Source organism: Bos indicus x Bos taurus, chromosome 15 (genome assembly GCF_003369695.1).
Source record: "Bos indicus x Bos taurus breed Angus x Brahman F1 hybrid chromosome 15, Bos_hybrid_MaternalHap_v2.0, whole genome shotgun sequence".
Classification (NCBI taxonomy): Eukaryota; Metazoa; Chordata; class Mammalia; order Artiodactyla; family Bovidae; genus Bos; species Bos indicus x Bos taurus.
This window is the reverse complement of record NC_040090.1, coordinates 28,987,531-29,012,715: the sequence shown is the minus strand read 5'-3', so window position 1 is coordinate 29,012,715 and position 25,185 is coordinate 28,987,531. Positions and strand designations below refer to the sequence as shown.

Sequence of the window (25,185 nt, the reverse complement as noted above, 5' to 3'; positions counted from 1 at the left end):
GGAGTGGCTCCTCTCGGCCCTCCTGCTCCTGCACAGCCAGCGCTCCTTGGATGTGGGGTTGCTCCTTTTGGCCACACACCCTGACCTCGGGCGTGGGGTAGCTTCTCCCGGCCACGGCCCCTGGCCTCGGACTTCCGGTAGCTCCTCTCGACCACGCTTCTTCGAGGTCCGTCATAGCCGGCATGCTTCTGCAGTGCTGTCCGTCGCGGATAAGGCATAAGCCTAAGGAGAGTTCTTCTTTAAGTCCAATTTTCACTTCAGTGGCTGCAACTCCATTGCCTGGTACAGGTTCTCAGTGGAGAATGGAGCACAGGTGAGATCGGTCAAACCTTGCTCTGACATGCTGAACGCCACAGGAGGCAATTTTCTTGAACACCTACTACATCGATTGGGCTTCCCTGGTGGCTCAACTGGTAAAGAATCTGCCTGCAAAGAGGGAGACCTGGGTTCGATCCCTGGGTTGGGAAGTTCCCGTGGAGAAGGGAAAGGCTACCCACTCCAGTGTTCTGGCCTGGAGAATTGTATGAACTATACAGTCCATGGGGTCTCAAAGAGTCAGGACTGAGCGACTTTCACTTTCTAGATATCATTCTGCTGCTGCTGCTGCTGCTGCTACTGCTGCTAAGTCGCTTCAGTCATGTCTGACTCTGTGTGACCCCATAGACGGCAGCCCACCAGGCTCCCCCGTCCCTGGGATTCTCCAGGCAAGAACACTGGAGTGGCTTGCCATTTCCTTCTCCAATGCATGAAAGTGAAAAGTGAAAGTGAAGTCGCTCAGTCGTGTCTGACTCTTAGCGACCCCATGGACTGCAGCCTACCAGACTCTTCCATCCATGGGATTTTCCAGGCAAGAGTACTGGAGTGGGGTGCCATTGCCTTCTCCCAGATATCATTCTACCCACCAGCAAATAAGATGTCTGACTACACAGAGAGCCAGAGAAGATATGTATCTGTGGACACTGCACATATTCCATGTAGAGTCTACATAGATACTACAGGTTTGTGCAAAAGCCTGGCACTACTGCTCTTTAGCTTGTGCAATCACATACCTACCCCTTGACCCAGCAGTCCCTCCAGCTTATGAGTCTGTGGGAGGAATAAGGGCACAGGGACAGGGACCAGAGAGAATGTTGTCATCAGAGTCCATCAAAGTGGCTGGCTGTGGTGGTGGAAAGCAGCTTTCCATCGCAAGAGATATTTAAATCAACAAAAGAATAGAGCATGAACTTGTGATAAAATTATATTCAACTGACTTGTAAACATTTTCAAGAATACTCAGATCCATTAGGAAAGCACTGTAACCACAATGAAATTTCAAGGCACCTAGGCAGTCAACCATGAAAGGCAGAGTCCTAGGCACTGGAAGACCAGGATACTCCCTGTGTGACCACTTTGGAAAGCTCTGTGGCTATGTGGAGACTGTAGCATGGACAGGTGAGGGGAAGTCAAGTTCAGTTTTAGACGGGCTGTTATGGAAGTGCCAAGCAGGCTGTGAAGGAGGTTGTCAGCTACCCACCTACATAGTTAAGTCTGGAGCAGAGAGGGAGGTCAGGGCTGGAGATGCATTTTGGAATTTTTCTTCCTGTAGACAGACTCCAAGGTCATGAGCCTGGATGAGGTCTCTAGGGGAGAGAGGGTAGAGAGAAGAGAGAGTTCCAAGGACTGAGGGGACAGAGGGGCCCTGAAACACTTAATCTGGTGAAGGGTAAGAGCCACCATGGAGACCCAGGGGCAGCCAGAGGGGCAAGAGGGAAACCAGGAGAGTGTGGTGTCCACAGACCAAGTGACTTCAAGAAGAGGGAGGGAAGAGCTGTGACTGAGGCTGCTGAAAGTTCAAGACCAGAGCTGAGAACTGACCATTGGATTTAGCAGTTTGGAAACCACTGGTGAAGTTGTCAAGGACAGTTCCATGGAACAGTGGCATCTGAAGTCGAGAGGAGGGAGGACAGAATGGCAGGAGAGGGTGTGGAAATCAGACGGCCCTCCCTGAGTTGTGCTGTCCAGGCAAACTGCGGAAAAGGGCAGGAGATGGAGGAGATGGTGGGGCCCAGAGATATTTATATGGGAGCTGGTACTGATTATTTGGCAGGTGAAAGGAGACAATAACTTAGCCAAGTAGTTGTGTAACTGGGAAGAGGGCAAGATTGCCCTACACTTGCTGCTTCCCTTGCCAAGATTTGAACAAAGGTGATCTGGTAGATAACATATTGCCTGAAGAGTCCATTGCACTTCTCTATCTCTGTAATAAGTTTATCTAGGCCAGGTGAGTTAAATGTTTTCACCTAGGATACTGGTCTCTGCCAGGGTAGGTGCAATGAGATTCTAGGGCTGGCTGGACACACCACAAAAACACCCCAGCTCACACAAATGCTTAGCAACCTCTGGCAACAAGTGTCTCAGACCACAGCAGAGCTCAGAGAAACCTCCAGAGGAAGCAGAGGAATCAGCATGGTGGAGTTTGCACCTTTGTTTGTGCCACTGGAATGCAGGCTGTAGACCTTCACGGTCCTGCAGTTGATCTTCTCTTACTTGGCCCTGAGTAAGGAAAGCTGAGATGGATTTGGGAGGCCATGGGCACCTGCCACTTTGGGTGCACATGGTTCATTGATGGGGGAAAGAAACAGGTCCTAAGGAGGATGCTGAGCTCAGTGCCTGGGGATCAGCTGGGATGAGGGACATCTTGCACACATGGCCTTGGGGGAACTTTGCCAACAGGAGATGTCTGACTGTCCATTACCACTCAGCCCAGCCTGGGACCTGGGAGTGTCTAGAGGAGGACAGAGAGTCAAGAAACCTTGGGCCTGGAACTCAAAGAAGGGCAGCTGAGGAAAGGCATCCGGACCCTTTGATGCCAGGAACAGTAGCTTGTACCTTGTCCCTTATCTCAAGGAAAAGGAGATCCCCAGGAGGGCTTCAGGCACAGAGGAGTGACAAAGTCCAATCTATGGGAGACAAGCTGTAATTTAGGGATCTTCTGTGTTGGGGTGTTGGGGGAGACAGATGACAGGGAGCAGCTGTTAGCAAATTAGATTTGGGTATACAGTACTTGGAGGCAATCTCAAAAATGACAGAATGATCTCTGTTCGTTTCCAAGGCAAACCATTCAATATCACAGTAATCCAAGTCTATGCCCCAACCAGTAACGCTGAAGAAGCTGAAGTTGAACGGTTCTATGAAGACCTATAAGACCTTTTAGAACTAACACCCAAAAAAGATGTCCTTTTCATGATAGGGGACTGGAATGCAAAAGTAGGAAGTCAAGAAACACCTGGAGTAATGGGCAAATTTGGTCTTGGAATACAGAATGAAGCAGGGCAAAGACTAATAGAATTTTGCCAAGAAAATGCACTGGTCATAGCAAACACCCTCTTCCAACCACACAAGAGAAGACTCTATACATGGACATCACCATATGGTCAACACCAAAATCAGATTGATTATATTCTTTGCAGCCAAAGATGGAGAAGCTCTATACTATCAATAAAAACAAGATCAGGAGCTGACTGTGGCTCAGATCATGAACTCCTTATTCCCAAATTCAGACTTAAATTGAAGAAAGTAGGGAAAATCACTAGACCATTCAGGTATGACCTAAATCAAATCCCTTATGATTATACAGTGGAAGGGAGAAATAGATTTAAGGGACTAGATCTGATAGATAGAGTGCCTGATGAACTATGGAATGAGGTTCATGACATTGTACAGGAGACAAGGATCAAGACCATCCCCATGGAAAAGAAATGCAAAAAAGCAAAATGGCTGTCTGGGGAGGCCTTACAAATAGCTGTGAAAAGAAGAGAAGCGAAAAGCAAAAGAGAAAAGGAACGATATAAGCATCTGAATGCAGAGTTTCAAAGAATAGCAAGAAGAGATAAGAAAGCCTTCCTCAGCAATCAATGCAAAGAAATAGAGGAAAACAACAGAATGAGAAAGACTAGAGATCTCGTCAAGAAAATTAGAGATACCAAGGGAACATTTCATGCAAAGATGGGCTCGATAAAGGACAGAAATGGTATGGACCTAACAGAGCAGAAGATATTAAGAAGAGGTGGCAAGAATACACAGAAGAACTGTACAAAAAGGATCTTCATGACCAAGATAAGCACGATGGTGTAATCGCTGACCTAGAGCCAGACATCCTGGAATGTGAAGTCAAGTGGGCCTTAGAAGGCATCACTACGAACAAAGCTAGTGGAGGTGATGGAATTCCAGTTGCGCTATTTCAAATCCTGAAAGATGATGCTGTGAAAGTGCTGCACTCAATATGCCAGCAAATTTGGAAAACTCAGCAGTGGCCACAGGGCTGGCAAAGGTCAATTTTCATTCCAATCCCAAAGAAAGGCAATGCCAAAGAATGCTTAAAACTACCGCATAATTGCACTCATCTCACGTGCTAGTAAAGTAATGCTCAAAATTCTCCAAACCAGGCTTCAGCAATACATGAACTGTGAAGTTCCTGGTGTTCAAGCTGGATTTGGAAAAGGCAGAGGAACCAGAGATCAAATTGCCAACATCCACTGGATCATAGAAAAAGCAAGAGAGTTCCAGAAAAACATCTATTTCTGCTTTATTGACTATGCCAAAGCCTTTGACTGTGTGGATCACAATAAACTATGGAAAATTCTGAAAGAGATGGGAATACCAGACCACCTGACCTGCCTCTTGAGAAATTTGTATGCAGGTCAGGAAGCAACAGTTGGAACTGGACATGGAACAACAGACTGGTTCCAAATAGGAAAAGGAATACGTCAAGGCTGTATATTGTCACCCTGCTTATTTAACTTTTATGCAGAGTACATCATGAGAAACACTGGGCTGGAAGACGCACAAGCTGGAATCAAGATTTCTGGGAGAAATAACCTCAGATATGCAGATGACACCACCCTTATGGCAGAAAGTGAAGAGGAACTCAAAAGCCTCTTGATGAAAGTGAAAGTGGAGAGTGAAAAAGTTGGCTTAAAGCTCAACATTCAGAAAATGAAGATCATGGCATCTGGTCCCATCACTTCATGGCAAATAGATGGAGAAACAGTGGAAACAGTGTCAGACTTTATTTTTTGGGGCTCTAAAATCACTGCAGATGGTGACTGCAGCCATGAAATTAAAAGACGCTTACTCCTTGGAAGGAAAGTTATGACCAACCTAGATAGCATATTCAAAAGCAGAGACATTACTTTGCCAACAAAGGTTCATCTAGTCAAGACTATGGTTTTTCCTGTGGTCATGTGTGGATGTGAGAGTTGGACTGTGAAGAAGGCTGAGCACCGAAGAATTGATGCTTTTGAACTGTGGTGTTGGAGAAGACTCCTGAGAGTCCCTTGGACTGCAAGGAGATGCAACCAGTCCATTCTGAAGGAGATCAGCCCTGGGATTTCTTTGGAAGGAATGATGCTAAAGCTGAAACTCCAGTACTTTGGCCAGCTCATGCGAAGAGTTGACTCATTGGAAAAGACTCTGATGCTGGGAGGGATTGGGGGCAGGAGGAGAAGGGGACGACAGAGGATGAGATGGCTGGATGGCATCACTGATTCGATGGACGTGAGTCTGAGTGAATTCTGGGAGTTGGTGATGGACAGGGAGGCCTGGTGTGCTGTGATTCATGGGGTCGCGAAGAGTTGGACACGACTGAGCGACTGAACTGAACTGAACTGGTGCATGTGGGAACACAGTAAAATCCCTCTACTGACCCTGGGTTGTGGTTAAACAAAACTGCAGGCTTTATTGCAGGGGCAAAGGAAGGAGTTCAGGGAACTAAGGCTCAAAATGCCTGAAACCCCTTTGATTACCAGGGATTGGTGTCTAGAGACTGGGTGAGGTAGAGATGCTGGATACATGACCAACTCCTAGACAATCGTCTGATTACTTGGTGGTGAGGTAACTTGGAGCCACCATCATCAACCTTCTGGTTTCCCCTTGTCTGAGGTCTATGGGTTGGTAAGCAACTTCCTCCACCTACTGGGAGTTCAGTATCTACAAAACCTCTCAAAGATGACTCTCAATATTATTTTCAGCTCTCAGGAACAAACTAAAAGTCTTTGAATTTGTGGAATTGTTAAACTCTTACTTCTTTTTCTTGCTTGACTGTTTTCCTTTCTTTCTGTGTTTATGATTTCTCTTAATAATTTTATTTTCAAAATTTGGAGAAGGCTTAGAAAATTAATTTTCAACAAATAAGAGGTAGACAGAGGACATGAGGGATCTTCCAGGAGGGCTGTATAGGTCCTGCTCGATTACAAGATCACAATCTACAAAGGGGGTCAACATGTCGATGGACGTGAGTCCAAAACCAGCCCCCTGATTATTTCTGTACTTGTACAGCCCGTGAGCAAAGAATGGTTTTTACATTTTAAACGCTTGCATTTTAAATAATGTTGTGCCTATACAATATACTCCAAGTTGCCTCTTGAGCCCATATGTCTGAAATATTTACAATTCAAAAAGGATTACTTACTTCTGGTCAAGTGAGACTGGCAGTGGGTGGAGAGAAGGGGCTCTTCTCCAGTGATATTAGGAGATGAGTTTACAGGGCAGAATGCACAGGCTGGCATGAAAGTAAGCGTTTCCAGGGGGCCTGTAAACACTGCAAATGTAGTGAGCAGCTGGTTCATGCTGGGCACAGAGAAGGTGATTAGGGAGGGATGAAGAAGTGGCCGGAAGGTCACGGAAGACTGGCCTGTCACTGAAGACTCAGATCCCAGAAAGAAACACTTTCCAGTGGGTTACTTGTTTAATCTGTTTCTTTCCTCTTCTCTATAATTCACAAACCCATGCAGAAGGTAAGCTTCTTTCAAATAGCTGGTCTTGTTCTCATCTGCATCTCCATCTCCTAGAAGAGTTGATGGTGATAAATGTTTGTTGAATGAATGAATGTTGGGACCATGACTTGGACATGATAGTAGAATTGAAGCCACCACTCATCCTATGAGTTTTCTATATGAGTTTATCCAATCTGGATATCTTCTCTGGGTTTCAGTAAAGTGGAATATTACGTTTTTTCTCTTCTTGGTGTTATGAGGGTCAAGAAGGGGTTTCCTTTCTTCAGGGACTGAAAAATACACCCGAGTTAGGATTTAGCCTGTTGACAGGAGTTAAAGGGTGAGCCCAGAGTGAGGGAGATGTTTAAATATGGGTAGTTCTATCTGATCAAGTGGAAATGCCAGTATTTTTAAATTCTTTATTTCTAACTAAAAAACAAATACATGCTATTTTAACACATCCAAACAAAATGTGTGTTCTGAAAGTGAAAGACTTCCACCAAATCCTACCCTACAGGTAACTGCTATTAACAACTTGGTTTTATTCTTTCAACCTGGATGGGAGTTTCTGTTTCATGGGTACTGAAGTTCAGTTTAGGAAGATGAAAAGAGTTCTGAGATACAGGCTGGTATAGTTACAAAGTAGTGTGAATTAATTTAATGCTGCCAAATTGTCTCTCAACAATCATTTTGAGTATATGCCCAGGAGTGGGATTGCTGGGTCCTACGCTTGCTCTAGTTTAGTCTTACATGGAATCTCCATACTGTTCTCCATAAGACCTCTCTCATGAGCCCATAATTTGAAAAGATACAAACACCCCAGTGTTCATAACAGCACATTTACAATAGCTAGGACATCGAAGCCACCTACCTATCCATTAGAGTAATGGATATAGAAGATGTGGTATTGTGATAATGGAATATTACTCAGTCATAAAAAAGAAACAAATTAATGCCATTTCAGTAACATAAATGGACCTGGAGATTGTCAAACTGAGTGAAGATAGTCAAAGAAAGACAAATATCACATGATATCACTTATATGCACAATCGAAAAAAGGTATACTAATGTACTTATTTACAAAACAGAAGTAGAGGAAAAAACTTATAGTTACCAGGGGTTAAAGTGAAGTGAAGTCGCTCAGTCGTGTCTGACTCTTTGCGACTCCATGGACTGTAGCCTACTATGCTCCTCTGTCCATGGGATTTTCCAGGCAAGAGTACTGAAGTGGGTTGCCATTTCCTTCTCCAGAGGATCTTCCTGACCCAGGGATCAAACCCAGGTCTCCCGCACTGTAGGCAGATGCTTTACCGTCTGAACCAGCAGGGAAGTTCACCAGGGGCTCAGGGAGAAGGATAAATTGAGAGATTTAGACTGGCAAATAACACAATTGTATATACAATAGATGACAATAAGAACCTGCTGTATAGCACAGGGCTCTCTATTCAGTGCTCTGTAATGGTCTATATAGGAAAAGAATTAAAAAAGAAAAAAAAAACCAGAGTGGATATATGTATGTGTATAACAGATTTACCTCTCTATACACCTAACACTAATACAACATTGTAAATGATTTATAATCTAATAAAACTTTAAAACAATAATAAAATACCAGTCATTTCAATAACAAGTATTTTGTTGAAGATATTTTACCACCATAAAAATTGAAATGACAAAACAAAGTGCTCCAATCACAACACTGAATTCAACACCACGAGGGCAGGGCTTCCTGTCTATTGTTCACGGCTGTATCACCAGCACCTGGCATGTTGTATGTGCTCTGTGGAAACAGCCTTTGTGAACCCTAATCTACTTTGGCTTATGCATTTTACTATTCAGATGGGGGTTCCCCAGTAGCTCAGCTACTGAGTACTGAGTACTGTAGGCAGGAGATAGCCTCTCAGGAATCTCTGAGGAAGTGTTCTAGAAGGTAAACGGGAGGAGTCAGGATTTACAGGTTTTTGAGGGGGGAAAAAACAAAAATATGTAGTTAAACATCAAAAGAATCTGCCTGTAATGCAGGAGCCATAGGAGATGTGGGTTCAATCCCTGGGTTGGGAAGATCCCCTGGAGGAGGGCAGGGCAACTCATTCCAGTATTCTTGCCTGGAGAATCCCATGGACAGAAGAGCCTGGCTGGCTATAGCCCAAAGGGTTGCAGAGTCAGACACAACTGAAGCAACTTAACACCCATACATGCACTATTCAGACTGGGTCGAAAGTCCCCTTCTCCAGGAAGTAGGCTATGAATGACAGGTCCGGTTTACCCTACTTTCAAATAGACTACAGGTGGAGGATGAACTTTAAGAGCATAAGAACAGGGTGTTGAATGGAGGGAATGGAATGGAGAGAACACAGTATTCTCTAGCAGTGAGGCTCCATTGGTATGAGATTAAAGACAGACCCACAGACCACCTGACCCAGAGTCAAAGCAGGGATTAGTCTGTGAAAGGGACTCAGAATTATAAGTCTGGGAGGAATTGCTCACTGGGGCTGTCTCTAGCTCTGCTGCAGTCCTGACGAACAGGCCAGGCATGAGTTGTCCTCTTCCTCCCTCCTTCCTTCAGCAGGACAGGGCCTGGCAGCAAAGGAAAGAGCTCAGCAAAACTAAAGAACCTGGGAGTTGTATCAACTGAGCAGCTTAGTGTAGCTGGAACATGAGGTGCATGTGATGAGTGAGACTGGAACAAGAGAGGGTTTGGGCCACCAGTGGGGAGCTTGAGCTCAGGCTGAGCTGCTTGAGCTGAGCCTCAAAGTTATGCGAAGTCATGGGGGACTTTAACTAAAGGGGGAATGTGGTGGGATTTATCTATGTTGAGGTGAGGGTAGACAGGAAGTGGGCTGGGTAGAAAGAACGCCTTTTCTCTGGGGTTCTAAAGAATGGATACCAGAAAGAGTTCATCCTGTTACACCTCCGTCAGGCATTTATTGAGCACCTGGTGAATACAGACAGAGAGGGAGGTGGATGGGGAAGACGCAAGTGAGTAAGCAATCTGGTGCTGTGGGAAAATGCGAGTTTGAAATTAGGCCAACTGGTTTCAAATCCAGGCTCTCAATGTGACACTGGTGGTGTTGACTGCATTTGCTCCTTCTTGAAGCCTTGGGAAGCTGATATCATCCTTCAGGGGTGAGGGCTGGACTGAACAGTGCTGCTAATGCTGGGTAGATGAGGATAGCTCGTTCCTTCATACCTCTTACCACTGAAGGTTTCTGCTTCCCTTCCCAGACATTATCTGCTACATAGTCTTCATTGGCCTCCTGTTCACAAGATTCTGGAGGATCAGTATCCTGTATGTGATCTGGTGGTACCTGGATTGAGACACACCACGGCAGGGGGGCAGGCAGAGTGCTTTCATAAAATGCTGGGCTGTATGGTAGTGCACGAAGGACTATTTCCCCATCTCAGTGAGTATGGGGCTGGCTAGGGAGTGGTCAGGACCATCGTCCCCATGAGTCCATGGAGAAGTGTGACCCTGTGTGCAGTGAGCAAAATATTGGCCGGGGAGGCAGGAGGCAGGTTTCCACCACTCTGTGGCCAGTGGAAGAGTCAGCATCTGTCTGGCTACAGTTCTCCAACTTCAGTGAGGTGAGGCCACTATGAAGACTTGATGAAAAAAATCAGGATTTGAGGAACCCAGTAGGCCATGAAGTGCAGCAAAGTTATGTATCTTCCAGATGTAAATCTGTAAGGAATTTACAGATTTTACAGTGGGGTGAAGGAATCTGCAATGAAAACAAAATTTTCTGAAAGCATCTAGCTGACACTTCATCAGATGAAGATACTGGTACCCTAAAAGGAAAGAAAGTGTGATCAAGGACATAGAGCAGGGTCTTCTATTGATTTTAAAGTGTGTGCATTAGCTCTGAGGTTAGAATCAGAACAGAGAGCTCTCAGGATGTATCCTGCCCCAACTTTGATATGCTGTGTGTCCTTAGACAGAACTTTGCTCATTCTGAATCTCAGTTTCCCCAGGGATCTGCTAAACAGTCCGATTCCTCCTCTTCTACCTATCTCTTAATCTCTGCTCACTGACTCATGGTACCTTATGTGCATTTTGTACACTTGACCCTGGACCCAAGGATAAGTCCTTAGGGATGCCGGCCCTTGAATTTGAATGAACTGACCTTTGTCCATTACTGAATCCCAGACAGACTAAATCCTTTGATGTAAGCATCTGTGATGGTAAGTTTTCTAGTGGGGACAGGAAGAGGAAGGCAGTTAGGACACAAAGAGGTGCCAGGCAGGGACAGGTGGCCCTCTCTGGACACAGGAGAGAAGAATGTATACAGTGACACCTCTAGGAGTGGACATCATAGGTTCTAATACAGGGTCTGCAATATAGCAGCTGTAGGACCTTGGGTGAGTTACACATGCTGTTTCTTCATGTGTAAACTGGAAATGCTGCCACATACATCATTGCATTGTGTGGATTCCACGAGAGATCAGGTCATTCTGGGGACTTCTAAGGACAGCATCTGGCTCTCCTTTCACACCTGGAGGGGCTGTCGATTGCACATCTGGCAGAAAAATCATTCTGAGCCTGTCTGTGCTTCTGAGAGGATTTCTCAAATTAGGCACTGTTGAAATTGTGGGAAACCGAGCTTTATTTGCAGAAATTTTACCTGCACAGAGTTCAGAATTGTGGGTTTCCTTGGGGACTCGACTGGTAAAGAATCTGCCTGCGATGTGGGAGGCCTGGGTTTGATCCCTGGGTTGGGAAGATCCCCTGGAGAAGGGAGCCACTACCCGCTACAGTGTTCTGACCTGGACGATTCCATGTTCTGTATAGTCCATGAGGTTGCAAAGCGTCCATAGGACTGAGCGATTTTGTTTTCACTTTCACTGCAGTCCTGTGGCATCAACACCTGCAGAGGGTGGGCAGTCCCCCTGTGTGGCCAGCAGAGAGAATGATGACATGCACTTTGACTCCCCTGTCCTGGACTGTCCCACTCCAGTGTTCTTGCCTGGGGAATCCCAGGGATGGGGGAGCCTGCTGGGCTGCCATCTATGGGGTCGCACAGAGTCGGACACGACTTAAGTGACTTAGCAGCAGCAGCAGTCCTGGACTGAGGCCTGCAGGGGGCACTGTGGCGCGCAGATTCTGGATTCTTGTCACCTCCCAGGAGAACTTCCAAGACATCCACAAACCTTTACAGAGCCCTTACAGGCCTTGCAGGATTCTTAGGATGGCAGTGAATAGGGGGCCAGGGAGTCTCTGCTGTCTACTGAAAACAAGTGCACAACCTAAAAGCTGTCAGGGGTTTTGTTCTGACACATTGCTGAGTACTGTAGGCGGGAGATAGCCTCTCAGGAATCTCTGAGAAGGTGTTCTATAAGGTAAAATGGGAGGAGTCAGGACTTAGGGTTTTTGAGGGGGGGAAAAAACAAAAACATGTAGTCAGACATCCAAAGATTATTGCCAGGCAAAAAGCAGACGTCTCCAATTAATGATTTTCATGTTTTTCTACATATGGGGAGATAAAAAACTGGGCTCATTGTAACCTTCTTGAGTTCAAGGCCCATTGTCAGCAGCAGCTACAGTGGCTGCTGGCTTGAAGGCAGGCAAGCAACATTCCTTTTCCTAACAACTCTGCTGGGTTTACTCCACATTAAAAGCATTTGCACTGTGACTCTATGAGCCACTGCCTAGTGGTAGAGTTTCTAGCAAAAGTAGGAGACTTACTTCTGAGCACTAGAGTTTTCCAAATGCACCCTATGGGCTTCCTAAGAGCTAATGGTGGAAAATCAGGATATCCCCAAGTACAACTGCTTCCCCCTCATGCTGAAGATCAGTCCAGGAGCTGGGTTTCTGTGTAAGATATCATTATCCCGGAGCAGCAGTGTCTACACAGACCAAAGCCTGAGCAGGTGTGAAGTGCTGTGGGCAGGCTGTGACCTGGTATCAGGAAGTCCTACAGACTTGGCATGACAGCTCCCTGGCCCTTCTCCACCCACACCTGCGGGCACCACTAGAGACTTCATGCCCCTCCTCCCAGCCCTACCTTCAGCACCCTGGGGTCTCTTACACTGAGTCATAGTGACTCAAGGGTCCAGCCCTCCACCCAGGACAGAACTCCAGCTGTCACAGTCCTTGGAGAGATGCTCACTCCCTCCTGAAGTGGCTCCTTCATTCTGGATGGGCTCTGCCTGGGACAGGGTTTCATGTAGGACAGGGGCTTGGGTCCCTGTCACCCTCCCAGGAGTCTCACCTCTGCCTTGGGCAGGGGGCCTTCCTTCCCTGGTGGGCTGTATCAGCTTCATCCATTCATGGGTCTGTTCTCTCCCTCTGTTCTACGGTCTCCCAGAGCATCTCCTTTGCTCCCGGCCTGCAATGGGGACTAGGCTCCCCAGATAGGCTGTATCTAATCTCAGGACACTCACATGGGGGTTTATAGCACTTGGGCTCAGGGGACACAGAAGAGGTCCGTACAGAAAATCAGCAGGTGGACCAGCAGTGGAACAAGGTGCGGCCCTGATTCACCAGGTTGCTGTTCTTCAGCTGGTCTAGACCGCCAACCTGGATCCCTCCTGGAACTACCTCGCTGGCTTCCACTCTTATGGGGTCCTTGCCACTGGAACTTTTACCAACCTGTGCACGGAGGGCATGGGCTTCTGCTCGCATCTGATGCTGCTGCACTGGGGTTTCTGGGCCCCTGTCTACAGGGATTACAGCATGTCAGGGGGTGACATGCCCCTGCCACTCTTTCTATCCTAGGATGATGAGGGCTGAAGGCATGAGGAAGGGTTTTGTTTTGTTTTGTTTTGTTTTTGTTTTTTTTTGGCGTGAGCCTACCATGAAATGTTTATTAACGCTGTTCCAGAGAGAGCTCTCAGTGACTAACAGTTGAGGCTTCATGGTGCATAAAAACCCCTGGCCCAAAAGAAAGAAAAAAATAACAACACTCCAGCCCAGTGACTCTCAACCCTAACAGACTTGCTTGAAGAGCTCTCAAAACATGATTGCCTTGGCCCCTCTCCCAGGGATTGATAGCTGGGAAGGGACCCTGGCATTGTTTATATGAGTTTTGCAGTTTTTTTATTTCCTTGAGTGATTATAATATTCAGACAGAGTTCAAGACCCGCTCACTGCCTTAGATCAAAACAAAAATATCAATGCATGATGATTCCCAACCATGGTCTAGAATTATGTAGAACATTATAAACATATTGGAGAACTTATAAAGTATGGCACTTATTTGATGCAAAAACGAGACATGTGGTATTGTGGTAACCTTTTCTGCCAGTGTTTTAGAGAGATTGAGAACATTAAATCCATCAAGAAGGAAATCAACAGTAGATAATTTTAACAAAGACTTTAACACAACTCATGGTAAACAAACATGCAGGTTTGATTATTCTCTGGGTGCTGTCACTTCAGAGCACTTTATCTGATGATTCCACTTCCCCAAAGAAAAGCTTTTTAATTATGAAAGCTTTGTTTGAAGTAGAATCAAATTCTAAGGGAATCACATTTTTCCCTTTAAAACTGTAGTGGTGTTTTTTTTTAATGACTTTATTTCTTTATTTTTGGCTGTGCAGGGTCTTCAGCTGCTGCATGGACTTTTTTCTAGTTGCAGCAAATGGGCTACTCTCTAGTTGCAGTATGTGGGAGAGTTTACTAGAATTTTAAGTCTAAGAAAGTCTCCCTCAATAAAATACGGAATTACTACTTTACAAGACAAATAGCAAACTCACAAACCTTTCATTACATCATTTGTAAAACAAAAAGTGATGGAAATAATGTTCTTAAACGATTTCCAAACTAGCACTGCCTCAGGACAAATCAAAGAAATAAAACAAGAAACTGTGCCATGACTTTTCTTAAATTATGTCCTTTTTTTGATAAGCAGTATAGTAGAATGATATAGCTGGAGATCTGAAGCCAGATATCCTGGGTTCAAATCCTGGCTCTTCCACTAGCAGTGTGACCAACAGCAAGTTATTAATTCTGTGTGCCTTAGGCTTCCTCATTTTCCTCTTCTGTAAAGTGGTGGTACTAGTCCCAACACATACTTGTATCATAGAACTCTCATGCAGTATGAATCTGTATATCTCAGGAATCTGCCTGCAGCCATGCATACTTTTAGTAAGTACTCAGAAGATGCAAGTGATTTGGTTACCTGTCCCTTGCAAAAACATGTATTTCAAACTGTTATTTAATTTGAAGACTCAGTGTATCAGTGTCTTGTAGCAAAAAAACATTTCAGTAACTAGACCTTTGGAAGTAGTAAAGGACAGAAATGAGACTACTGGAGAAGAATCTGATTGTGCCAAGGACACCTGCTTTATCTTTCAAGTAAAAGCTTCCTATGGAATGCCCAGCCTTCCATTCTGGTCAAACCTGACTTAAAGCTGCTTGAAGACTTTGATTTTCAGTAGCTCATACAAAGAGAAAAACCTTTCTTCAGTTCTTTTCCATTTATTAGCATGGTTAGGCAGACAGTACCCAGTGCTGAAACATCTATCATCTGTGAGAAGCCCTACAGCTCAGGGATTAGGAATAAAGGCATCAGATGCCGGGTTAGGCTCTGGCTTTGCTTCTTGGCTATGTGACCTTCAGCAAGTTACAGAACTTCTGCTCACTGTCCTTATCTGTAAAATCTGGATAATAATAACTGTTATCTCATAGGGCTGTTGGAGGACTACATGAGTTGATTCATGTTAAAGCTCTTAGAATAGAGCCCAAGAGAAGTACCAAAAAAATGTTACAATTCTTATTAGAAATCAGTGTAAAACATTTCTCTGGTATTGATGACATAACTATAAAAATATATCTTGATCTCAACCAGAAAAAAAAAATTCCTAAAATCTAGTTTTCCATTTTTCAGTTATTTGTGTTGTTACCAGACATGAGGTAGTGAGTACAAATGCAAGAGGCGGTACAGGGATCACATCTCCATGCAGTTAACCTATTGCCTGAAGACTAGACTTTAGGCAGAAAAGAAAATCAGAGGGATGGTGACTTGAGAGCATCGTTTAGATAGCACACATCTGATAGGGATTGGACTACTTTCATTGAACACCTTGTTTCCATTTTCTATGTGTTAGATTGCTCAGCTTTCAACCATTTAGTCTTTTCCCAAGTAGTTTTTTTTTTTTATTATTGCATTAATAATTCTAGCTAAGGAACAGCACCCATAGCATTACCAAAAGGAAGATCACATTTTGCTTCTCAAGACACCCATCGCCTCAATAATTTCATACCAATTTCTCACAAGCTGATAGCAAACGAGCATAGTGCCTTAGCTACAATGGGATGAACTGGTGTTTTAGTTTGAAGAATTTTAAAGCAAGCCAAGTAATTGTATAAAATTTAAATTTTATGACCATGTTTGGACCTTTTTACATTAAACACAATGGAAATGTTCATATTCATTTTTCCCCAAAGGAAAATTTTCTGAATTATCACTATGTTGCACAGTAAAATAAAAATATGAGTCCAGGTACTTATTCAAGTTTCTAAGGAATGCAAATAACAGATAAAATTTTACTTCCAAAATCTGAAGTCATCCACATGATTTTGGAGTACTGATTCTCAGTCTTTACCTAAAAACTCATTATTCAGATAAAGTTAGCCCCCTAGCCACATTCTTTAAAAAGCTTCTACCCCACCACAACTTCCTGAGATCTGTGAAGCAACTGCGGTCTTGTGATCAGGCTCCATATCATACTGGCAGTTTTGTACTTGTAAGGAAAAAATGATGACGGATTTTATGTGTCAATCAGTTGTAGTCTGCTGATCTGATTAGACCCCTTGACAAATGCTTGGTGGCGATTGCATATAACTGCCAAGCATATGGGAATAATACAGTAGCCCACCGTTTTGGGGTCAGCTCTTGTACAAGAGTAAAGGAATAAAAACATCTGTAAGTAAGGTATCAGAAAAACAACTGTCCAGAACCAAAAAGGCAGGGAGAGCAACCGAGTTTTCAAGGAGTGTGTCCACGTGGTTCCTTCAAGGGGCTCCTCTGGGTGCTGTTGAATGTGTTCCAAGGCCAGCCTGTTGTAAGTCTCATTGATTTCAAAAACGTAGTAAAATGCTGCTGCACTTGCTAATAGATACAGTCCCACTCCGATCCATCCCATCCGCTGACGGAAATTCATCATTCTCCATGCTCTGTGCAGTGGTCCCGAAAATCTTCCTGTTCCCACGGCAAGCATTAAAGAGTCACTCAGTTCTGAATAATCGGGTGGCTTTGGCATTTCAGAGAAAAAGCCACTATAAAAGAAATCCCCCGGGGTCACCGGCTGGGAGAATGGTGAGCACGGCCAGCCTGGAGCAAAGACTGAGTGTGATTAAGCACAGCGTGACTGCAGCTGGTCACGCGGGGGGCTGGCCCCCGTCGCTGCTGACCTAGCCCCAGCCTGTGTCGGTCGGCCCAGCCGGGAGGCTTCCCCCTACACCTGGGCCTTCCCTGCAGCCGGCCCCGCCCCCGGTCGCGCAGCAGGGACCGCAGGCCGCGACCAGGGCTGCGCAGGCGGCGCCAGACCCGGGCCTCCCCGCCTTGCAGCGCCGAGAGCCCAGTGCCGGGCAGCGGCCACCGGCCGAGGCTGCAGAGCTGGGCAGGTCCCGGGTCTCACCTCCCGTCCCATGAGGAAGGGTTTTAAGGAAGGTGGCCAACTGTTCTGTACTTCTTTCAAGTGAATGTGTAGTAGACAAGGAGATGAGACCCAAAGAAGCATTTCCCACAGGTCTGTGCTTAGTGATGTGCTTGGTGGGAAAATTGGGAAAAGGGAGTTCCCTGTTGGCAGGAGAGTCGGGTAGAGCCCAGGCAACATAGTCCTGAACCGTGCTTGCCCCCTTCACTCTGCAGGTGACCACCTTCCTCTCTCCCCAGGGCTGGTCTCATCAGACAAGGAGAGCACTGCTCACATCCTGAGCAGGAAAGGAGGCAGCAACCTGCTGTCCATTGTTGTTGGAGGCGTCCAGGAGTCACTGAATGCCACGCCTGGAGCCTACAAGCTGGTGCTGCAGAACTGCAAGGGCTTCATCAGGCTCGCCCTGATGCATGGGTATTGGGGAGAGGGCTCTGGGTTCAACTGGAGATTGGCAAGGATTGTAGTTTGGAGGGAAGACTGCAGAGACAAATGCAGATCCTATTTTGGCAGGGAGAATCTCAATCCATTGACAATGAAGATTGTATGTTGATGATAGATGCACTGTCTCAGGCCCAAATACCCAGAGAAAATTCTAGAAAGAAGATTTTGTGACTAAAGGGATTAAGTCTCAAAGGTCATATTGCTGAAAGCTTGCATTACATCTGAGACCCAGAGAATCTGGGTGAATGGAATTTGGGGCACGCTGGAATGTGAAGTCAAGTGGTCCTTAGAAAGCATCACTACGAACAAAGCTAGTGGAGGTGATGGAATTCCAGCTGAGCTATTTCAAATCCTGAAAGATGATGCTGTGAAAGTGCTGCACTCAATATGCCAGCAAATTTGGAAAACTCAGGAGTGGCCACAGGACTGGAAAAGGTCAGTTTTCATTCCAATCCCAAAGAAAGGCAATGCCAAAGATTACTCAAAGTACCACACAATTGCACTCATCTCACACACTAGTAAAATAATGCTCAAAATTCTCCAAACCAGGCTTCAGCAATACATGAACCATGAACTTCCAGATGTTCAAGCTGGTTTTAGAAAAGGCAGAGGAACCAGAGATCAAATTGCCAATATCCACTGGATCATGAAAAAAGCAAGAGAGTTCCAGAAAAACATCTATTTCTGCTTTATTGACTATGCCAAAGCCTTTGACTGTGTGGATCACAATAAACTGTGGAAAATTCTGAAAGAGATGGGAATACCAGACCACCTGACCTGCCTCTTGAGAAATTTGTATGCAGGTCAGGAAGCAACAGTTAGAACTGGACATGAAACAACAGACTGGTTCCAAATAGGAAAAGGAGTACGTCAAGGCTGTATATTGTCACCCTGCTTATTTAACTTATATGCAGAGTACATCATGGGAAGCGCTGGACTGGAAGAAACACAAGCTGGAATCAAGATTGCTGGGAGAAATATCAATAACCTCAGACATGCAGATGACACCACCCTTATGGCAGAAAGTGAAGAGGAACTCAAAAGCCTCTTGATTAAAGTGAAAGAGGAGAGTGAAAAAGTTGGCTTAAAGCTCAACATTCAGAAAACGAAGATCATGGCATCCGGTCCCATCACTTCATGGCAAATAGATGGGGAAACAGTGGAAACAGTGTCAGACTTTATTTTTTGGGCTCCAAAATCACTGCAGATGGTGACTGCAGCCATGAAATTAAAAGACGCTTACTCCTTGGAAGGAAAGTTATGACCAACCTAGATAGCATATTCAAAAGCAGAGACATTACTTTGCCAACAAAGGTTCATCTAGTCAAGGCTATGGTTTTTCCTGTGGTCATGTATGGATGTGAGAGTTGGACTGTGAAGAAGGCTGAGCGCCGAAGAATTGATGCCTTTGAACTGTGGTGTTGGAGAAGACTCTTGAGAGTCCCTTGGACTGCAAGGAGATGCAACCAGTCCATTCTGAAGGAGATCAGCCCTGGGATTTCTTTGGAAGGAATGATGCTAAAGCTGAAACTCCAGTACTTTGGCCAGCTCATGAGAAGAGTTGACTCATTGGAAAAGACTCTGATGCTGGGAGGGATTGGGGGCAGGAGGAGAAGGGGACGACAGAGGATGAGATGGCTGGATGGCATCACTGATTCGATGGACGTGAGTCTGGGTTTACTCCGGGAGTTGGTGGGACAGGGAGGCCTGGCGTGCTGCGATTCATGGGATCGCAAAGACTTGGACACGAATGAGCAACTGAATTGAACTGAACTGAGAGAGCTATTCTCCTATCTTTAAATATCTGTGAAAAATACAAGCAAGCCAGGGCAGAAGAGATTTTGCTAGAAACTCTGCTGATGTTTCAAATCTGGGAGGACTTTCACCAGTATTGTGGTCTCCCTCTCATGATCCTGTAAACTGAAAGGGTTAATTCTGAATTTATAATGAATCTACTTCTTTAATTTGCTACTTCTTGTTAGTGTAGTAATATACATAATGATCTGCCTAAGGGAGATAACCAGAGTTAAAGGAGTTTTGGGGCCTAGAAAAGAAAACAACAATCTCAAAGGCTCTTGCTGAATTATCTAACTTCAGAGAAAACAAAACCGAACTTTAGGTCCCGCCCTGACCTGATGCTCCAGGCCGGTTGTATCTATCTGGGACTTATCACCCCGTGTCCAGAAACCTTCCACCCCATACACCTGCCAGATACTTATCACTCCCTGCGCAGAAGACTTATCACCCCCTGCCCAACTACAAATGCCATCTCAACTAAAGAATACCCAAAACATCCCGCCTGACTAACGTTTCCCTTATGGCTTCCACAAATCTCCCTTTAAATATGAAGCCTCCCTGATCCCTCTTGGGCTCAGCCTGGCTGTTAGGCTGACTGTTGCCCCTCCTTGCCTGAATAAAGGTAACCTACTTCCGTTGAGGTCATCTCTCCTTTTCTGCCTCGGGGGAAACTATACCTTATATTCTTGGTGCAGAACCCCGAAGAGGGCGAAGCGCTCGTCTCACTCTCTCTCTCTCTCTCTCTCTCTCACTCTCCCTCCCTCTCATTGTTTTCCCTTTTCCAGGAGTCTGGGAGCATGAACACCCCAGAAAGTTCACTTTCTGCTGGGGCTTGTAAGTTCCCCTTGGGGACGCTAGTGCCTTCGTGAGCAGTACAAGCCTTGTGCTAAGGCTTTATTGGTGCTTCGAGTACCCCCAGGCCTCGGCTCTACCCCCTTCCTCTCTCTCTGACGACTTCTGGAATAGGGAACTCTTGCCATTCAACCACTCTACATGCAACACTCCTCTCAAGCAGGCCCCTAGATTAAGGTAAGATCTGGACAGTGCTCTAGAGGCGCCTAGAACTCAGTCCTCTCAGGGTCCCGGGAATCCCCAGCCTAGGGCCACTCTGTAGGTGACGGTGGGGGACGCTCCATCTAGCACAGAGCTCCCTTCTCATAACTCCTACTGCGACTACGAATAGGACCCTTGCTTGCCTTCAATAGGCTCCAATAGGAGCCTCTGCTTGCCTTTCAATTATGGGGTCTGGCCAATCTGTCCCAAAAGATTCCCCTCTGGCCTGTGTTCTCAAAAATCTCAAATCGCTCTTACTCACTGAACTCAAAGCTAACCACTTAAAACAACTCTGTATACAGATCTGGCCTCAATACCAATTTGACAATCAAGACTGCTGGCCTGAAGTTGGCACATTTGACTTTAACATTCTTCAAAATCTCACCGACTTCCTTAAACGGAATGGCAAGTGGTTGGAGGCCCCATATCCCCAAGCCTTTTGGGCCCTTTGGAGCAGGCCCTCCCTATGCAAGGCCTGCTCCACCCACGAGGTCCTTCTATGCACCTTGCCTCCCAAGCAAAAGGGCTCTTCTTCCTCAACTAACAGCTGACCTTGACCTTCCACGCCCCTGGAGTTTGACCCCGCGGAAGAGCCCCCTCCCTACCCACCACCCCACCAACCCTCTCCTTCCCCCTCATCCAACTCACCTACTGACCCCAAAACCTCTCCTGACTCCCCCTCGACCCCACTTTCCCATCTCCCCGACTCCCCCTTCCCCCTTCCCTCCCCCACTGCCACACAGGTCATGTACCCAACACGTGTTTCCTCTGAGAGAGGTGGCAGGACCAGAGGGCCCCACCCGAGTCCATGTGCCATTTTCATTGTCAGACATGAGCAAAATAGAAGAAAAGTTAGGATCATTTTCTGAAAATCCTACCAGATACAGAAAAGAATTCCTGAGACTCTCCCAGGCCTATAACCTCGCGTGGAGTGACGTCTATTATATCCTAAATGCCACTCTCACCCCAGATGAAGAAGACCATATCTGGCAAGCAGCGAAAGCCCATGCTGATCATTTACATAACCAAGACCAGGATAGCCCAGTTGCTGATGAGGTGGTGCCTCAGTTAGATCCCCACTGGACTTACCAGCTTGGTGACCCAGGTATCAGGAGACTCAATCATATGATTACCTGCATTCTAGAACAGAAAAATACTCATATCCATGTCAGTTATGATAAAGTCAGGGAAATCACCCAAGGGGCAGATGAAAATCCAGCCTTACTCTTGGCACGCCTCACAGAGGCAGTCCAGAAGTATACCAACGTAGATATCACCACCCCTGCTGGGTTACTCTACCTTCATGTTCAATTCATCAGTCAGTCTGCCCCTGATATCAGACACAAGCTTCAACAACTAGAAAAGGGGCCCTGAGACCCCCAAAGAGACCTTCTAGAAGTAGCCTTCAAGGTGTTCAATAATATAGAGGAGGAGGCTAACAGAAAAAAAAGACCGTGGACTGGTTGGATCTCCTTGCAGTCCAAGGGACTCTCAAGAGTCTTCTCCAACACCACAGTCCAAAAGCATCAATTCTTTGGCGCTGAGCCTTCTTCACAGTCCAACTCTCACATTCATACATGACCACAGGAAAAATCATAGCCTTGACTAGACAAATCTTTGTTGGCAAAGTAATGTCTCTGCTTTTGAATATACTATCTAGGTTGGTCATAACTTTCCTTCCAAGGAGTAAGTGTCTTTTAATTTCATGGCTGCAATCACCATCTGAAGTGGTTTTGGAGCCCCCCAAAATAAAGTCTGACACTGTTTCCACTGTTTCCCCATCTATTTGCCATGAAGTGATGGGACCAGATGCCATGATCTTAGTTTTCTGAATGTTGAGCTTTAAGCCACCTTTTTCACTCTCCTCTTTCACATTAATCAAGAGGCTTTTGAGTTTCTCTTCACTTTCTGCCATAAGGGTGGTGTCATCTGCATATCTGAGGTTATTTCTTGCCGGGAGCCGGCATATTGCATATTGAGTGCATATTGCATATTGAGTGCAGCACTTTCCACAGCATCATCTTTCAGGATCTGGAATAGCTCAACTAGAATCCTATCACTGCCAGGAGCCAGCGTGAGGAGCTCCACCCATGACAAAGGTCATGAGGAAGGAGGCTCGGCATACGCAAAGGCGGGATCGAGCCTCAGGAGTCCCCCTGGAAATTCTCGAACATCTACCCCCAAAACCAGAGTCTGCCTACTTTCTGCTTTGTGCTTTCACCTACACCTCTGACTTTACGGGGGGCTGTCCCCCACTACCTCTCTGAAAAAAGAGTTAGCTTACAGCTCCAGTTAATAATTCCTGAGTGTGACAGTGTTTCAACCTACAAACTCCTTTGGAAATCCTCTAGCCTGCCTGAATAGGTTTTTCCGGCCACATGTGATTGTTCAGAGCCTCCCAACTGTGAGAGGAGGGAGATGTTCTAAACTGTCTAAATACAGATTCCTTTGAGCAGTTAAAAGATTGATTAGAAATTGTATTGGTGAAGCGTTTTTCACTTTTTGGGCCAATGTTTGCTGCTAAGTTTCCATATCCCTTACCTGCTGTGTCCCTGGCAGTATATTGATTAATATAATTGGTGTAAGTAGTAGCTTTAATGTTTGTAACCTGGGACCCTTGAGTTAATTCTTTTTCTTGTTATAGCCCACCACACCTTTGCTCTGTAGGAATACAACTTTATCTAATGCTTTTGGAGGGTGGCTCCTGACCAAGCACCTTTAGAGAAAAATAAGTTTTCTGAAGAAAGGGTCTTAAAATGTTAACAGGCCTCCGGGCCAGAAGATGATGCAAATCACCTAAGCTTTTGCATATGATAAGTTTGCAGGAAGAAAGCCTGGCTTGCTGCATGACTCTACCCCCTCCCCCATTATCCTCTATGCATAACTTAAGGTATAAAAACTACTTTGGAAAATAAAGTGCGGGCCTTGTTCACCGAAACTTGGTCTCCCCATGTCGTTCTTTCTCTCACCTTCTGGCTGAATTATTCAGCCTCTTGTCTCCACTGAATTTCCTCACTGAGCTATCCTTATTTCAGCCTCTTTTCTTCACGGAATTTTCCTACTGAGCTATCCTTATTCTATTACTCTTTATATACTTAATTAACGTTTAATTAAGCAGTTGTTTCCTGATCCTTGCCGACGCCGTCCCCGCTTCGAATTCCCTGGATCCACCGGGGCTGGATCCCGGCAATTTCTCCCAGCAATCTTGATTCCAGCTTGTGTGTCTTCCAGCCCAGCATTTCTCATGATGTACTCTGCATATAAGTTAAATAAGCAGGGTGACAATATACAGCCTTGACGTACTCCTTTTCCTATTTGGAACCAGTCTGTTGTGCCATGTCCAGTTCTAACTGTTGCTTCCAGACCTGCATATAGGTTTCTCAAGAGGCAGGTCAGGTGGTCTGGTATTCCCATCTCTTTCAGAATTTTCCACAGTTTATTGTGATCCACACAGTCAAAGGCTATGACATAGCCAATAAAGCAGAAATAGATGTTTTTCTGGAACTCTCTTGCTTTTTCCATGATCCAGCAGATGTTGGCAATTTGATCTCTGGTTCCTCTGCCTTTTCTAAAACCAGCTTGAACATCTGGAAGTTCATGGTTCATGTATTGCTGAAGCCTGGTTTGGAGAATTTTGAGCATTATTTTACTAGCGTGTGAGATGAGTGCAATTGTGCGGTAGTTTGAGCATTCTTTGGCATTGCCTTTCTTTGAGATTGGAATGAAAACTGACCTTTTCCAGTCCTGTGGCCACTGCTGAGTTTTCCAAATTTGCTGGCATATTGAGTGCAGCACTTTCACAGCATCATCTTTCAGGATTTGAAATAGCTCAACTGGAATTCCATCACCTCCACCAGCTTTGTTCATAAGTGATGCTTTCTAAGGCCCAGTTGACTTCACATCCCAGGATTCTGGCTCTAGGTCAGTGATCACACCATCATGATTATCTTGGTCATGAAGATCCTTTTTGTATAGTTCTTCTGTGTATTCTTGCCACCTTTTCTTAATATCTTCTGCTTCTGTTAGGTCCATACAATTTCTGTCCTTTATCGAGCCCATCTTTGCATGAAATGTTCCCTTGGTATCTCTAATTTTCTTGAAGAGATCTCTAGTCTTCCCCATTCTGTTGTTTTCCTCTATTTCTTTGCATTGATTGCTGAGGAAGGCTTTCTTATCTCTTCTTGCTATTCTTTGGAACTCTGCATTCAGATGCTTATATCTTTCCTTTTCTCCTTTGCTTTTCGCCTCTCTTCTTTTCACAGCTATTTGTAAGGCCTCCCCAGACAGCCATTTTGCTTTTTTGCATTTCTTTTCCATGGGGATGGTCTTGATCCATGTCTCCTGTACAATGTCATGAACCTCATTCCATAGTTCATCAGGCACTCTATCAGATCTAGTCCCTTGAATGTATTTCTCACTTCCACTGTATAATCATAAGGGATTTGATTTAGGTCATACCTGAATGGTCTAGTGGTTTTTCCTACTTTCTTCAATTTAAGTCTGAATTTGGCAGTAAGCAGTTCATGATCTGAGCCACAG

The 25,185-nt window shown here is 45.4% G+C and overlaps 1 protein-coding gene and 1 pseudogene across 1 annotated transcript; one reads left to right on the top strand and one right to left on the bottom strand.

The window, feature by feature from the left end:
* The first annotated feature begins 2,448 nt into the window (after window positions 1-2,448).
* Window positions 2,449-21,718, top strand: LOC113904885 (annotated as a pseudogene).
* LOC113905484 (transmembrane protein 251-like) lies at window positions 16,059-16,998 on the bottom strand. Its single transcript, XM_027562857.1, has one exon. The coding sequence runs from the start codon at window positions 16,957-16,959 to the stop codon at window positions 16,468-16,470; it is 492 nt and encodes a 163-aa protein (XP_027418658.1). The 5' UTR covers window positions 16,960-16,998; the 3' UTR covers window positions 16,059-16,467.
* Window positions 21,719-25,185: the final 3,467 nt, after the last annotated feature.

Excerpts from the sequence above, each read along its gene's own strand:
- LOC113905484 (XM_027562857.1), bottom strand. The coding sequence starts at position 16,959 with ATGCCAAAGCCACCCGATTATTCAGAACTGAGTGACTCTTTAATGCTT.